The sequence below is a fragment of the Typopeltis vanoorti genome, chromosome 23, assembly GCF_054136105.1.
Source record: "Typopeltis vanoorti isolate ZY-2024b chromosome 23, IOZ_Tvanoo_1.0, whole genome shotgun sequence".
NCBI lineage: Eukaryota > Metazoa > Arthropoda > Arachnida > Uropygi > Thelyphonidae > Typopeltis > Typopeltis vanoorti.
In genome coordinates this window covers 36,132,222-36,148,985 of record NC_143571.1, presented here as the reverse complement: position 1 = coordinate 36,148,985, position 16,764 = coordinate 36,132,222, and the positions used below count along the sequence as shown (strand labels likewise).

General features: G+C 35.4%; 1 protein-coding gene across 1 annotated transcript in view; it reads left to right on the top strand.

The window, feature by feature from the left end:
- Window positions 1-16,764, top strand: part of mgl (low-density lipoprotein receptor-related protein megalin) — an 890,817-nt gene that overhangs the window by 346,215 nt on the left and 527,838 nt on the right. Inside the window, exon 35 of the mRNA XM_090412774.1 lies at window positions 10,953-11,053. Coding sequence (XP_090268900.1) covers window positions 10,953-11,053 — 101 coding nt within the window. The remainder of the gene's footprint in view (window positions 1-10,952; window positions 11,054-16,764) is intronic.

The window sequence follows — 16,764 nt, the reverse complement described above, 5'->3', positions numbered from 1 at the left end:
ATGGCCCTAAGCACTGAACTAAATCACATCCTCAACGCTTTCTCAGCCAATGGCTGCCCCCCCCCCCCCCCCCAAATATCCAAAAAATATTAAAACCTACAAACCGCAGCTCCTCCCCCCCTCCACAACAAGGATTACTCTAAATCCATCACCATTCCCTACATCTGAGGCACCTCGGAAAAAAATTACCAAAATCTTAAAGAAACATGACCTGACCTCCTGTTACAGGCCATACAGAAAATTGGCATCCCTTATCCTCCACTAAAGACCAACCACTTCCCCTAGACCTACCTGGTGTATACCAAGTCCCTTGCAGCTGTGAACTGTCTTATTTTGGCCAAACAGGCAGGACAGCGAAAATCAGAATTTCTGAACATAAGGACTACATCCGTTTTCACAAGTACAGCCATTCTGGTCTTGCAGACCATGCTCTAGATACACGCCACAGAATACGGTGGAAGAAAGCTACAGTAATACACCGTAGCAAATACAAATTCGAAAGACTATTTATGGAATCAGCCTCAGCCCTAAGAAACTCTCCAAACCTCAACAAATTTGGATGTATGTGACTGCCCCAAATTTGGGATGCTTACATCAGCAGACCTTCAGCCCAATGGCCAAGAACACCTACTTAGTTCACTAGAGGGCACCATCTCGGGACTTTTAGGAGAACAATAGCTTCATCTCTTCATTCTCAGTTACTGTGTTGTAGTGCTTACATGCGCATGCCTTTTTTTGTAAGTTCCTTTTGAAGATGGCGAAATATCGAAAATATTTCTTAAAGTGTAATTTAATTTATATTCATATCTACGTTGTTCAGTTCCTTAAGTGATTTAATAATGCATAACCAACGTATTGCAGTTAAGCATCTCAGAATGCTTGCGTAGTCTGTGAATAATTTATCTCCATAGGATATCTCCAAATTCTCCATAGGATTTTGACACCGGTGTGTACATGTGTGTGTGTGTGTGTACATGACATGTAAGCAGTGGGGAGCAATAGAGGACAGGAGGATTACAATATTGGGATTTGTGGATATCAGTAGTATTATTGGGTGAAGAGAATGAAAGATGTACATATAAATTTGACCTCAGACAGTGTGGCAGAGGAAGATTGATCTGATGGCCATGTGTGTATTTGAGTGTCAGTTAAAAGCAGGATCGATATGTGGAGAGAGAAATAGAGTTTCTAAGGCATATTCCGGTAATTGGACCACATTTTTTTTTTTTTTATTAAACTAAAAGCACAATAAAGAAATAAAACCCGACAAGTTCCGTAAGTCGTTTGACTTACATCTTCAGGGGTAAAAGGTAACTTAAAGTTCAAAACAACAAAAAAGATAAATTATTTACAAATAGTTCTTACTATACAGTTGTAGCTGTCTGACTGTTCATAAAATTAAAAAATCAGAATGCAAATTCAAAGCAGTGCTAAGTTTAAAGTGTATGCTGGATTATGCCACGTTCTGTTGTTCATGTTCATAATGTCCGAGGTCTGACTGAGGTATATTTTTTATCAAAGCTGACCAAACTTGGTGTAGAATTAAGCCTTGGCTTTTATTGCATTGTTTTGGAATTCTCAGCATGTTTGCAGCTTCTTTAAATTTCCTTGTGTAACAGTTCTTTTCTAAGTAAGACATGTTTGTTTTCTGCCAGAGTACATTGTGGCCGGCGGAAGTGGACTGGAAAGCTAGACCTGATTTGTGTTCTCTTCTGTTTTGCACATCCTTTTGGTGTTCGTTCATGCGTATTTCCACAGATCTTCCTATCTGTCCTATGTAGCAGATGACACAAGAACAATAAATTTTATAAACACCTGGTTTTTTTAAGGGATGATGCGGAGGTTTCGGGGGATATGGAAATCTTGAAATTTTTTCCAGCGGCAGAAAGGCTACTTTGATGTTATGTTTGTTTAGTAATTTAGCCATCTTGTCTGTAACATTCTTGATATAAGGAAGCGTGATAGCGTTTTTGAAATCTTGTTTCTGTGAGATGTTTGTAGGAGGTGTGTGGAGGATTTTTTTGAGTCTTGGGTTCATAACCATTTTTTGAGGATCTGTGTTAAATATTCCAATTCTTCATTTCTCTGTTTTCTGTGCTGGAAATATTATAAGCTCTGTTTCTCAGGGTTTTTATTAGACCTATTTTTTGCAAAGGGTGATGGTGTGAGGCCGCATTAAGAAATCTTCCTGTGTTGGTGGGTTTTCTATATATTGAGAAAGAAAGTTTATTATCCTTTTCATTGACTTCTAATTGAATGTCAAGAAAAGGAAGTTTTCTAAGTTCTTCTTGTTCTAAAGTAAATTTTTATATTCTTATGTAAATTATTCAGGTAATCTTCGAAAGCACTGAGTTCATCTGTTGTTCCTGGTCATATGATGAAAATATCATCTACATAGCATAGCCAAATTTTTGTTTTTTTTTATGATAATTGATTAAAGCATTATTTTCAAATTTTTCCTAAATAGGTTAGCTAAAGCCAGAGAGAGGGAAGAGCCCATAGCCAATCCTTCTTTTTGTTCCCAAAATTTGTCTTAATACATGAAAAAAGTATTATATATAAAATGTTTATAAAGATCTACGATGTCTGGAGGAAAGAGGTCTTCAAGGAGATTCACAGTTTCATTTCTTGGAACATTTGTAAATAGGCTGATAACATCCAAACTTGTAAAGATGTCTGAAGGTCCAATGTAAATATCTTTGACCTTCTGAATAATTAGATCATTGGTTTTATTGTGAGCATGCCATGTGAGATCTCTGTCTAAAGGTCTATAGGTATTAGAATCTTCAAGAAGAGTTTTCATTTTATTGTTATAATCTTCAGAGTTCAAAACTACTGTTGCATTCCCTTTATCTGCTTTGATTATAATGATATTTTTGTCTGATTTTAGTTCTTTGAGGGATGTGTATTCCATGTAAGAGGTTCCTTTGAAGTAATTTGCTTTGCAATAGTTAAGCATGTACTCTGTATGCGGATGAGATCTGATGTGTTACCAGGTAAATTTCTTATTCCCAATTACCAGAATATGTCTTATGAACTTCTAAACCACAGAAACCTCCACTTACAATTAAATGATCACGGTGAGTGCTTTTTGTATAAAGTTACGCAACTAGAGCAATTACGTATTAAACATCTGAATTTCATCAACCGTCTTATATTCTTAATCCGATGCAAAGATAACGAAATTGTACCTAAGTTCATCCAAATCAAGTGTGCATTCCATACAAATAAAGCTAACAGAATTTACCAAAGAATGGAACTAGCAATTCTGAGAGGAAAGGATTTCAGCCACTGGATCAGAATTAGCACAAATAAGCCGAGATACGTTTTCTCTACATAATGATTAGTCACATCTCTTTCGTCCGACCTGTGGAACAACATTGACATCATCACATATAACAATGCTGCAGCAATTTCTGATCAGAAGAAGCATACTTTAATCAAAAAATTTAACTTACTTCTTCACAAAAAACAAAAACAAAGAAAACACCTAGATTATTCCAAAGTAGTTATCAACCTTTCTTCAAGAGTCCTATCAAGAACTGAAAAAAATCTTCTCCTGAAAGGTTTCAACTTTGCCTTAACTCCACGTTTCCTACCAAAAATTGATCTAATCTCTCAAATAGAAAAAGGAATAAGAAATTTACCTGGTGATACATCAGATCTCATTCACTTGCAAAGCAAATTACCTCAAAGGAACCTTCCTTACACGGAATACACATCCCTCAAAGAACTAAAATCACACAAAAATATCGTTATAATCAAAGCAGATAAAGGGAATGCAACATTTTTGAACTCTGAAGATTATAACAATAAAATGAAAACTCTTCTTGAAGATTCTAATATCTATAGACCTTTAGAAAGAGATCCCACATGGTATGCTTACAATAAAACCAATGATCTAATTAAAAAAGATGCCTAATTGGACTGAAGAACTTAAAAGAACTCTACAATCAAAACACCCATTAGTTCAAAGAATTTATGGTGTACCAAAAATACAAAAGATAGGTATTCCCTTAAGACTGAAAGTGGATGGAGGAGACTCTCCGACCTCTAATTTAGCAAAACATCTCACCAAACATGATTTTACCTCACACAGGAAAAACATCTTCTTTCATCAAGAACAGTGTGCATTTTATTGAGAAGGTCAAAAATATTTACATTGGACCTTCAGACATCTTTACAAGTTTGGATGTTATCAGCCTATTTACAAATGTTCCAAGAAATGAAACTGTGAATCTCCTTGAAGACCCCTTTCCTCCAGACATCTTTACCGTAGATCTTTATGAATATTGTATAAATAATACTTTTTTCATGTATCAAGACAAATTTTGGGAACAAAAAGAAGGATTGGCTATGGGCTCTTCCCCCTCTCTGGCTTTAGCTAACCTATTTATGGAAATTTTTGAAAATAATGCTTTAATCAATTATCATAAAAACACAAAAATTTGGCTATGCTATATAGACGATATTTTCATCATATGACCAGGAACAACAGATGAACTCATTGCTTTCAAAGATTACCTGAATAATTTACATAAAAATATAAAATTTACTTTAGAACAAGAAGAACTTAGAAAACTTCCTTTTCTTGACATCCTATTAGAAGTCAATGAAAAAGATAATAAACTTTCTTTCTCAATATATAGAAAACCCACCAACACAGGAAGATTTCTTAATGCAGCCTCACACCATCACCCTTCGCAAAAAATGGGTCTGATAAAAACCGTGAGGGACAGAGCTTATAATATTTCCAGCACAGAAAAACAGAGAAATGAAGAATTGGAATATTTAACACAGATCCTCAAAAAAATGGTTATGAACCCAAGACTCAAAAAAATCCTCCACACACCTCCTACAAACATCTTACAGAAACAAGATTTCAAAAACGCTATCACGCTTCCATATATCAAGAATGTTACAGACAAGATGGCTAAATTACTAAACAAACATAACATCAAAGTAGCCTTTCTGCAGCTGGAAAAAATTTCAAGATTTCTATATCCCCCGAAACCTCCACATCATCACTTAAAAAAACCAGGTATTTATAAAATTTATTGTTCTTGCATCATCTGCTACATAGGACAGACAGGAAGATCTGTGGAAATACGCATGAACGAACACCAAAAGGATGTGCAAAACAGAAGAGAAAACACAAATCAGGTCTAGCTTTCCATTCCACTTCTGCCGGCCACAATGTACTCTGGCAGAAAACAAACATGTCTTAGAAAAAAACTGTTACATAAGGACATTTAAAGAAGCTGCAAACATGCTGAGAATTCCAAAACAATGCAATAAAAGCCAAGGCTTAATTCTACACCAAGTTTGGTCTGCTTTGATAAAAAATATACCTCAGTCAGACCTCGGACATTATGAACATGAACAACAGAATGTGGCATCATCCAGCATACACTTTAAACTTAGCACAGCTTTGAATCTGCATTCTGATTTTTTAATTTTATGAAAGTCAGACAGCTACAACTGTATAGTAAGAACTATTTGTGAATAATTTATCTTTTTTGTTGTTTTAAACTTTAAGTTACCTTTTATCCCTGAAGATGTAAGTCAAACGACTTACGAAACTTGTCGGGTTTTATTTCTTTATTGTGCTTTTAGCTTAATAAAAAAAAAAAAAATGTGGTCCAATTACCGGAATATGCCTTATGAACTTCTAAACCACAGAAACCTCCACTTACAAATAAATAGAGCTACTGAGAAAGGAATTGTAATCCATGAAGACTGAGTTGATGCAAAAAAGGTGAGAGAATGAGAGAGGCAGAAGAGATGAAACTAGAAAAAATCAAGAGAGAGAGAGAGAGAGAGAGCATGTAAGCAAGGAAGAGGGGAGGGAGAGAGAGAGAGAGAGAGCATGTAAGCAAGGAAGAGGGGAGGGAGGGAGAGAGAGAGAGAGAGAGAGGCTGAAAGTAGAAAGAATCAAGGATAACAGTGAGAGAAGAATGAATGAATCAATCTGTTTGGAATATCATGTATGGAGATTTAATGATTCAGGGTGTGCAGAATAGAGAGTGTGGCAATGGCAATGAAGGGAGGTGAAAAATATAGTGGAGATGATAGTAATGGTTGGTATGAATGACCAGAGCAAGTGTGATTCATGTACCGAGAGATTTGAAATTGATATTAGGGATAAAACACAGCAGAAATGTGTTAGAGATAATATAGTGAGTTTGTTTCCCCAATATGATAATGTAGAGTGGAGGAGAAGAGTAATGATAATGAATGAAATGATAGTGAGAATGTGTAGGAAGAAAGGTCTGGAAAAATGAGGATAGAAGAAAAACTATATGCGAGAGATGGATTGTATTTGAATGAAGGATACAGGCATTTAAAGAGACTGCTGTTTTCTGGACAAGTAAGTGTAGGCAAGAAAAATTAGAATTGCAAGGGTGGCACGTAGCAAGGATGGACTGATGTGGAAATAGTGGCTTGATAAATGAGGGAAGGTACACTATATTGCAGAACCATGTGGAGTATCTGGGGTGTAATAATACCTATAAGGATACTTGTAATGCACTGGTTTTTCTGTATACAAATGCTATTAGCATTAGGAATAAAGTGAATGAGTTTGTGGCATTAAATGATGCAGTCCCTCCAAAAATTTGGTATCAGTAAAATTTTATTAACTGAGGAGGATGTTCTGACAGGAATAGAAATTGAAAGGTTCAACACATTTCAGCAAATTAGGGAAGTTAAACATGGTGGTGGAGTGTTACTTGTAATAAGAGATGAATTATGCACTCTCAGGGTGGAAAATCACAGTCGGTTTTAAACTAATAGCTTTGATAGTATATGGTGTGAGATAGTCATTTTTAAGACAAGATATTTAGCGGAATGTTGCTATAGACCAGCAAATATAGATGGTGATGAGCAGGAGATATTTAGGCAAATTAGTTTGGCAAGTGCAAAATGACTGATCATTATGGGGGACTTCAACTATAACAATATAAACTGGGCAGAGGAGACACCATGCATTACTAAGGGAATTGCATTTTTGCATTTCTTGTGGGACAACTGTCTTATGCAGTATGCTATGGAGAAAACACTTAATCAAGAATTTTGGATTTGGCCATAGCATTAGAGGATCAGATTTTGACTGATATATGCTTGCCTCTAGTTGGTGAGAATTGCCACATAGTCCTGAACCAACTTACAGCTGTACAGTGGATGAAAGAATTTGAAGGAAGACAAGTTTAGTACTGCTTAAGAAAAATTGTTGAAAGCAATGGCAAATTGCTTCCCTCAAATGAAGAATATACCATATTTCGTCAAATATAACTCGCACTTTTTTCCACAAAATTAAAGTTAAAAAATCATGGTGTGAGATATATGTGGGGATTTTCAGAAACTAAAGTTTTTCAGGAAAATACTAAATTGACTTTTATAATTAAATTCTCAGTATTCATTCATAATTTTCATAATTTCATTTCAAGATTTCAGAATTTCATTTCATGATATCATAATTTCATTCATAATTGCTCACATTATTTATAAAATGAATGCATTTAAATTTTAATAATCAACGTTATTTACATGATTGGCCACTCACCTTCAGCATGCGATATATTTGAATCTTTTAGCGACAATGCTTCTGTAATTAAATTAATTTTTTCTGATGAAATCATGTCCCAAGCTCTCAAAATCTAGTTGCACAACAGTTCTAATGATGGTCTCTTAATCCTAATCCACCCCGTGCAATCCAAGATCGAGTAGAAGTCAATGTCCTCAATCCCATATTTTCTCTACTGGTTGCCTCCATCTCTATGCATATGATTAGTGTGTTAACAAAAGATTGCTTGACTCAATGACAAAGGCAAGCTAATTATTGTTGAGTTGAAATGCTGAATTCCAAAATGTCTGAAACTGCCATAACAACATTCACTATCTATTTCTTAAAATTTAAGGTGTGGTACAACAATATTTTTATGTGTCAAGTTTGTGTTGACTAGTGCTGACCTCCCACAATAAGTCTTGTGTCTTTATGGAGGTGAAGAAAATGATAATAATAATATTCAGTGGTGAATTTTTACAAAATTACTAAAGTTTAATAAAGCCTTTTCAGTTACCATAGATTTGTCTCAGAGATCATGATTGTCTTAATTTTCTTGAGATCATTATACAATGCTGAACTGCATTCAGCATTGCATAATCATTATGACACACACACATGCTGATTTTCCCAGTGGTGGCTGAATCCACATTTAACTACCCCCCCCAATAGTTCTAATTTACCCGATTTTTTCATTTCTTACCTCTTGCTCACATTCTCTCTCTTCTCCCAAATGTCTAACTTTAAAACCATTCAAATGCAGTCCATCAGGCATATAAAAGTCCCTTTGTTCATCAAATTCACTTCATAGATCTATAAACTGCACACGTTTCTTCTACACAATTTTCTTATTGACTCATTACAACTGTAGTCCTTCTTCTCATTTCATTTCTAGCATATAAGCCAGCCTGGTTGTCCAAGTGGTTAGCATAGCCACTCTCCAGCCAAAAGGCTGCCAGTTCAAATCTCACCATGAGTATGGATGTTTATGATTTTATGTGAAAATCTAGTGGTGGTGGTGGTGGATGGTATTGGTGTAGATGATAAAGGTAGTTGCTATTGATGGAGACAGAGAGTTATAGAGTAGGTGCCCTCCCTTGATGAGTCTTTGGACTCCCTTGAGATGTCATGCAATAATAATAATAATATTATTATTATAGCAGCTGGCTCAGAGTCTTTACTTTCTAACTTTTTTTTTTTTTTTTGCTTCTATCAGTAATTCTTTCATATCTTCTCTCATTGTATATTTCTTACCTTTCAAATAATTTGTTCCTGCCAAAATAATCAACTCTTTCACCTCTTGCCTCTACAAGCTAACTGCTTCACTAATATCCTTGATCTTTACACCTGCAAAGCATGCTTTCATTGCATTCTCATTAAGTATATCTTTTATCATCAAATCTCCATACAGTCACCTCTCCTTACTCTATTTCTTACTCTATTCTTTCGTTCCTCCTCCTGATGTGCCGCACACCTATTGTTTCTCAATTCACTCAAGTTTTGTCCTATGAAGGACAAAACTTGAGAGAATTGAGAGAGAAATAGCATAAGCATGTTATTTCTCTCCTCTCTGTTGCTTCATCATCCACATTACCTTCAGTGATGATGTCTTTCATATTATCATTCATATTTCTCCACTGTCACTTATTCTTCCACAACATTTTCTGCAAATACTTTCATTATCTTGCCTTATATTGTTAATATTAGTTAATTCATTCTCCTGCTTTCGATATGACTCACAATTCTTGCAGTTGCTCACAAAAGATTTCTGGTGCACCTTCTCTCTACTCTTGGTTTCATACCATAAACTATTCGCTGTTGATAATGAGTACGTTGAACACATACACTGCGTCGAACAAAGTCCCCTCATGTTAAATTCAGTGAATATGTGTTTGCCACCATTTTTTTGTATGCATTGGTGACAAGTAACTGTTTAATATGAGTAATATACTACCAATAATAATTATTAAAATTACTAATATTTATTGAAATAAAGACTTATTTGTATGCCATATGCTGCTCTTGTACATGGGATGCATGTACTTTCATGCTCGACACTGGCACCACCTCTGATGGTATACAAATTCATTATACAACCCCATTGTAATGGATATGCAAACTAGGTTGAATATTGCTGAAAAATGCTGGATAAGAGAGCAGCTGGTATCAGAGAGTAATGTATGGAGGTACTGAGTACTAGTGAGGTACCACAGGATTCTGCACTTGTGGAGTTGTTGTGTATGTCTTGTATATTAATGATGTTAGAAATGGTCTAAATGTAATATCCAGTTTTTAACTGATGAAGCAGAATTGGTGAGAGTGAAGCCAATAACAATCCTCTGTAGACATTTGAGCAGACTGGCTCTGTTCAAATCTGTTTGCTGACCAGTTACAGTAGTCAGTGAAGCTAGATACTTGGAAATGATAGTGGTCAGAGAGTTTAGTAGAAAGTTTAGTATTCACATTTTTTCCTCTTCACAAGGCTTTTATAAAAACACATCTGGACTGCAGTGTTGTATAGTCATCTGGGTTCTATAGAGATTGGAAGATAGTCAAAAGGATTCAGCAGTAGGTAACCAAAGTAATATGTGGCCAGTAGAATTGTGCACATAGGACAGATTTGGGTTTAATCTTCAAAGTTTGGGTGCTATACAAACAAGAAGAAGAAGAAGAAGAGGAAATATGATTCATATAAGTTGGTTAGGGAATCTTACAGTAGGAATGCAAGTGAGATTTTTAGCTTATGGCAGATGTGAAGGAGGATAAAACACAGAGTCTTCCTTGGAAGGTGATTAAAGGCATGTATGTATATGGTTAGATAATATATGAGATCTTAGTTCTTTTTATGTGGCATGTGATGAGTATGTGAAACAGAACAAGTGCACCTTCATTGAATGTGTTCAAGGAGAGATGTGAAAAATATTTAAGGCATTGTGTAGTCCCTCTCTGTAGACATTGCAGAAGAACTTGCATTAGAAACAAATAATTATTACTTGACACCCTGAAGGAGTCCAAACACTCATCGAGGGAGGGCTGTTATATCTGTTGGTGGAGAGGTGTCCACTGCATCCACTACACCAGCACCATCTACTACCCCATTACCACCAGTAGTATTTTCACAGACAATAATAAAATAATAACTAAAAAAATAAATAAAATGAAATAATAAAATAAATAGAATAAAATAAAATAAAATAAATAATAATAAGTAATGATACAAGGCTAATCCTACATGTTCTGAGGTATTCAAAACATATAGGATTACCCATTGTAATTTCTCTGTTGTGCCAAGAAGCATAATCAAGTTTGATGTTCATGGTGGTCATGTTATTTACATACATGAATTGTTTATATTTGCTAATTTTATGGTATTCATATTTTTATTTAGGTTGATGGCGAACAAAATTTTCGCCGAATTATATTAAGTAATGATGGCACAGAAAAGGGTGTAGCTAAACCAAAGTCTGTTACTGTGGATCCAGAAATAGGGTAATTCTTATGCTTTTACAAATTTCTGTATATAATCAAATTTATGAAAATGATTTATAAAACATGTTATATCTGTCAGTTGCTGAGATATAATTAAAGATGCATTTGAAGTCATTAGTGTATACATGAATATTATTCACATATGATTTTATTATGTAGATCAGAAATGGTGTAAAATACTTTCAAGGCTATGTCATTATTGATATTAGTCATTTAGCAATCATTACATATGATGCTTTTCAAAAATGTTCCTCATTCCATCTGCTAATATGGTAAGTCCACTGGCTCATTCACTGTTTCAAGCAATTTTCAAATTGCTCTTTTTTTTTGTGATTTCTTTTAATATTATTAATTATTATTATCCCAAGACACTATGGAGTCAAAGACTCATCTAGGAGGTCCTTTTTTCACACACACACACACACACACACACACACACACACACACACACACACACACACACACACACACACACACACACACACACACACACACACACACACACACACACACAGCTCATCATACTGTGCCTTAAACACACTCAGATTCTCTGCAGACACCATACTCTCAGGCAGGGAATTCCAATCATTCACAACTCTGCATGCAAAAAATCTGCTTCTCATTCCTCTGCTAACACCTTCTTTATACAGCTTCCAGAGATGTCTTCTGGTTCTCCCCTGATCTCCCACTGTTTGCTTTAAAACCTCAACAACACTGATCCGATAACAACCCCTTACTAACTTGTAGGTCATTATCATATCACCCCTCTTCCTCCTATCCACTAGACTCTGTAAATTGCATCTTCTCAACCTTTCCTCATATTCGACATTCCAGAGATCAAAAACTACCTTAGTAAGTTGTCTCTGGACCAACATCTCTTCATCCTTTTGAAAACCAGGTGACCAAAACTCTGCACAGAAGTTCAGTGGCCTAATCAAAGCATTATACAATGGAACAAGAATCTCCTTACTTCTACAAGTCAGTGTCCTTCTCATCATTACCAGAATTCTTTGTGTTGTCCTCGCAATTTTGGCAATGTGTCACCAAAATTTCAAATCCTTATCCACTATCACCCCAAGAGCTCTTATTTCCTCCACCTCCAACAATATATCCCCACCAAGCATAAATTCTATATTCCCATCTTTGTTTTCTAAATTTTAAAACCTCACATTTTGCAACATTGAACTTGCATCCCCATTTCCGTGCCCATTCACTCAATTTATTCAAGTCTTCTTGTAAGACCACAACATGTTCTCTACTCTTCATAATTCATCCCAACTTTGATCATCTGCAAACAACTGAATATCCCCATACAAATCTTTGCCAATATCATTAACAGACAAGTTAAACAGCAATGGCCCTAAAACAGACCCCTGAGGCACACCACTGGTGACTATCCACTTCTTGGATATTGCTCCCCCATACACAACTTGCTGATACTTATCAGATAGCCAATCTCTAATCCAATGCAGTAGTTTAATATCCAATCCCATCTAATTTAGTTTGACTATCAACTTATCAATCAGTAATCTATCAAAAGCCTTTGCAAAATCTAAGTATACTACTATGTATCCATCTGCTCTGTCCAAGGAAGTCTTGACCTTATTGTAATAAGTAAATAGATTACTAAAACATGACCTCCCTTTAGCAAATCCATGCTGTCCATCAAAGATAATATCATTGTTGTCAACCCACTTCTGTATCGTAGTTCTCACCAGCTTGATTCATATTAAAAGTACAAGTTTCATATTAAAAAAATATGTCAAGGCAGATGCCAACTCCTGGCACATTACTTCAGAATATGTGGTGATTATATTATCAATTCCCACAGCATTATTAACATCAAGTTTGCTCAATTCCCCTTACATCTTTGCTCACATACTGTCAGTCTCTCCTCCCCATCATCAACTGCTCTCAATCTTTCCATGATGTCACATTCACAAGAATGAAACCCTGTGTGTGTGTGTGTGTGTGTGTGTGTGTGTGTGTGTGTGTGTGTGTGTGTGTGTGTGTGTGTGTGTGTGTGTGTGTGTGTGTGTGTGCGTGCGTGCGTGTGTGTGTGTGTGTGTGTGTGTGTGTGTGCTTGTTTGTTTGTTTGTTTTCTGGCTGTCTTGTGTGCATTTAAGATAAAAAATCCAGGTTACAGGAGCTATGAACCCTATTACCTCTCTATGAGATTGGCTGATTCACCTCCAATTATAAAGCCTATACATGTATAAAGATTTCTCTTGTTGTCAGGACAAGAATCGAACAAAGGTCTTTTCCAGTCAATGGGATCATTGGCCCATCATTCTTCCAACTGGACTAGAGAGTATCTGTAAAATATTTCACTTAGTTAGGAAGTAAATTATATTTGACAAGAATTTATATTCTTGTTTAATCCTTTATCTAATATAAGTGTACAAAGTATGTGCATGAAGTGTCTTCATGACTTGGCCACTTTTATATAGAGACTGTTGACTTCACATCAATTGCCCCTCAGTATACCACAATGTAAAGCACATTTCCTTTTGCATGTGTAATCTCAATCAAGGTTGAATCTGGTCTGGTTAGTGGCTGTTTCCATAATACATAGCAATATTCATGTCTCTGAAAGGAAGCATTTTTTTTTTTTTTTCATTATGGGATACTGAGGCAGTGATGTGAAGTCAACAGACTATATATATATACAAGTAGCCTAGATGTGAAGATACTTCACATGCAGATTTCGTTTGTTCACACTTGAGTAAAGGGTTAAACGATAATATAATTTCTTGGCAAGTATAATTGCACACTATAGAGATGCTAAAAATAAAAAGATGTGCAGTCAATCTTGAGTACAGTTCTGTTGATGCTGAAAAGCATGGTCACCATGCTCTGTAAATTGGAATGAGCTTGTCTGTTCATCTTCAGATACGACAATATATACCTAGCTTTTCTGTTATGAGACTGTAACTTCTTTGCAATCAATTCATCACAATCTTAAGAGACTTCTGAAGATTGGTACATCTGTATCAGAATGCTTTGGTGTGATCTGAATGAGATCATCTTATGAACTAACTCATTAAATGTTGTTATGAATCAGTTATTGTGAATCAGTTCCATTGTACTTGTGACAGATATGCTAAACATTTTACATTTTGTGGAGGTCATGTCTACTGTGAACTCGCTGAAACATTCAGATCTGCAAGTTTTGTTCATGATTTCTTTTCTGTTTATAAAATGAACATGCCATAACTTTCATTGACATTTCTGCTAGTATTGAAGCAGAATTTTTAGCATAGCTTTTAGTATTCTGTAAAATACAATTCTCACCATAGGTAAATATAGCATTTTATTTTATTTTTTTACATTTGAAAATTGCATTCTATAGCGTTATGGTTGGCAGTAGGTGACACAAAAAAACTGTTCTACTATTGCTTAGTCGCAAACTTCATATGAACAGTGATGATGTTATTTCATGGTTAATTCAGAAATGTTTTGAGGATACCTTATACATTTGAGGACAATTAATATTGCATTCTAGATGCTAGCCATAATTAGATATATTCTAGCAACGAAACACACAGTAATGCCAGTAATTCGGTCGGTATCAGTATGTCCTTTGGTTGCAATGGGGGGTTCAAATTCCATCTAGCATATGAGAAACCTTTATAGCAGTTTCTCAGCTTAAGGAATTTGAATAAGCAGTTTCATGTGAAAGTGGCAGTTTTTCATTTTGCAAAACAGATAAGCTGGCCAGAGGATACGTGCCACTAGATATATCGGACTATGCAGATAGGACTACTCTTAACCACTCTGGCATAATATTAATTAGATATATACAAAATTAAGTTACATGGCCGTGACAGGACATTGAGCCATCTCATCTTTCTCTTAACTTGATTAAGCAAATAATGATTTAGATATTTATTAAATTTATTAAATATGATTGGAAAATTTAATAATATGATTAATATTTGATTAAGAAGAAATTTAACACTGGAGCAAAGAGAAATGTCTCCAGTAGGACAGCTTTGTATAGTGTTATGGTTGGCAGTAGGTGACACAAAAAACTGTTCTACTATTGCTTAGTCGCGAACTTCATATGAATAGTGATGATGTTATTTCATGGTTAATACAGAAATGGTTTGAGGATACCTTATACATGGTCTGAGGGATGGAATACAATTAACAGAGCCAATTAACACTGGCTGCTTACCTACTCTATGTGGAGTTAATTCTAAGATTAGCCTCTTGGAACAAAATAATGAAATCCAGATATTTATGCAAGGTGTATCCCAAAAGTGTGATAGAATTAGGCATAGACAAAATGCTATCGTCTACTTTTATTAATACTGCCTGCACATTTCAATGCTTTTCTTTAGAAGAATTACATATGTACATCACATTTTTATGTAACTTGATGAAACAGGCACAGAGGCATATGAAATGATTATGACAGTGTTTGAAGATCATTATTTCTGTTTGGCAGGTGTTTTTGTGGATAATATCAAGATTTCAGAGTTGTTGTTATTGTTATTTGGGATTATAGCCAAAGCAACTAAGGCTATGAGGCCAGTGTATTGTGTATGTTCTTCTGTCTGGTTTGCATGTTTTGCAGTATGGAAAACCATGAGAGAAAACCCTGCCTTTTTTTTATGAGACCAGCTAATTTAAATTCAGTTGAAAAGTCCTTATAGAGATGTTAAAGTGATGTTTATTTTGGCTAGTACAAATGATTTAGCAGGTTACAAGTGTGGTATGTATGCAAGAAGATATGAAAGGGTTGTTAGTATATGAAAGTATATGAAGAATGGGAAAGAAAAAGTTATGAGTCTGTTTCCACAGTGTGATAGTATGATAGAAATGATAGGTGTGTGTGTGGGTGGGACCTTCAGATGGAGAACTTTGATTGCAAACGAATCAATTTGCAGATGCCAGAAGAATAGTGTAGAGTGGGTTTGATGGAAGGAAGGATTTATATAAGGTAGATGGCTTTCATTTGAATGAATTTGAAGTCACGAGTCTTGAGAAATGTTGTTCGATGATAGTTCGAGAAGAGTGTTTTGAGGAGATGCAGGTGAATGTGGGTTTAGACAACCTGGAGATTACTAAGTAAGAGAGTGATCACATGATGCTGAATGTAGCTCCCTATTCTTAACTTTACTAGGCTAAGCAACACAAGGTGTAACAGAGTTTGTGTGGTGAAAGGGGTATTGCAATTTATGTATGCTAATACAAGAAGTATTCAGAATAAAAGTGAAGAGTTTTCTGCATGGTTAGTGCAACTTGGCCAAAAGCTATAGGCATCAGCGAAATTTGGTTGACTGAGAATGATATATTCATAGCAATAGAATGCAAATGATATAGTATCTTTAGAGAAGACAGAAGGATGGGAGTAAGGGTTGCTTTGGGGTGTACAAGAATGTAGTTAGAACTGTTCTCTTTGATGGACACCATGGGTTTGCTAAAGGAAAATCATGTTTAGCAAACTGCTTACTCATTACAACAAGGTGACAAATGCACTGGACAAGGGAGATGCATACACAGTTGTATATTTAAATTTTGCAAAGGCTTTGATATATTTTAACATAACAAGCAAATAATTAAATTCAGTGGGGGCTAGATAGTAGATTAGTGCACTAGATTGGCGATTGACAGTCTGACAGGTATCAGCAAGTTGTGTATGGGAGAGCAACATCCCAGAAGAGGAAAGTCACTAGTGGTATGCCTCAAGGATTTATTTTAGT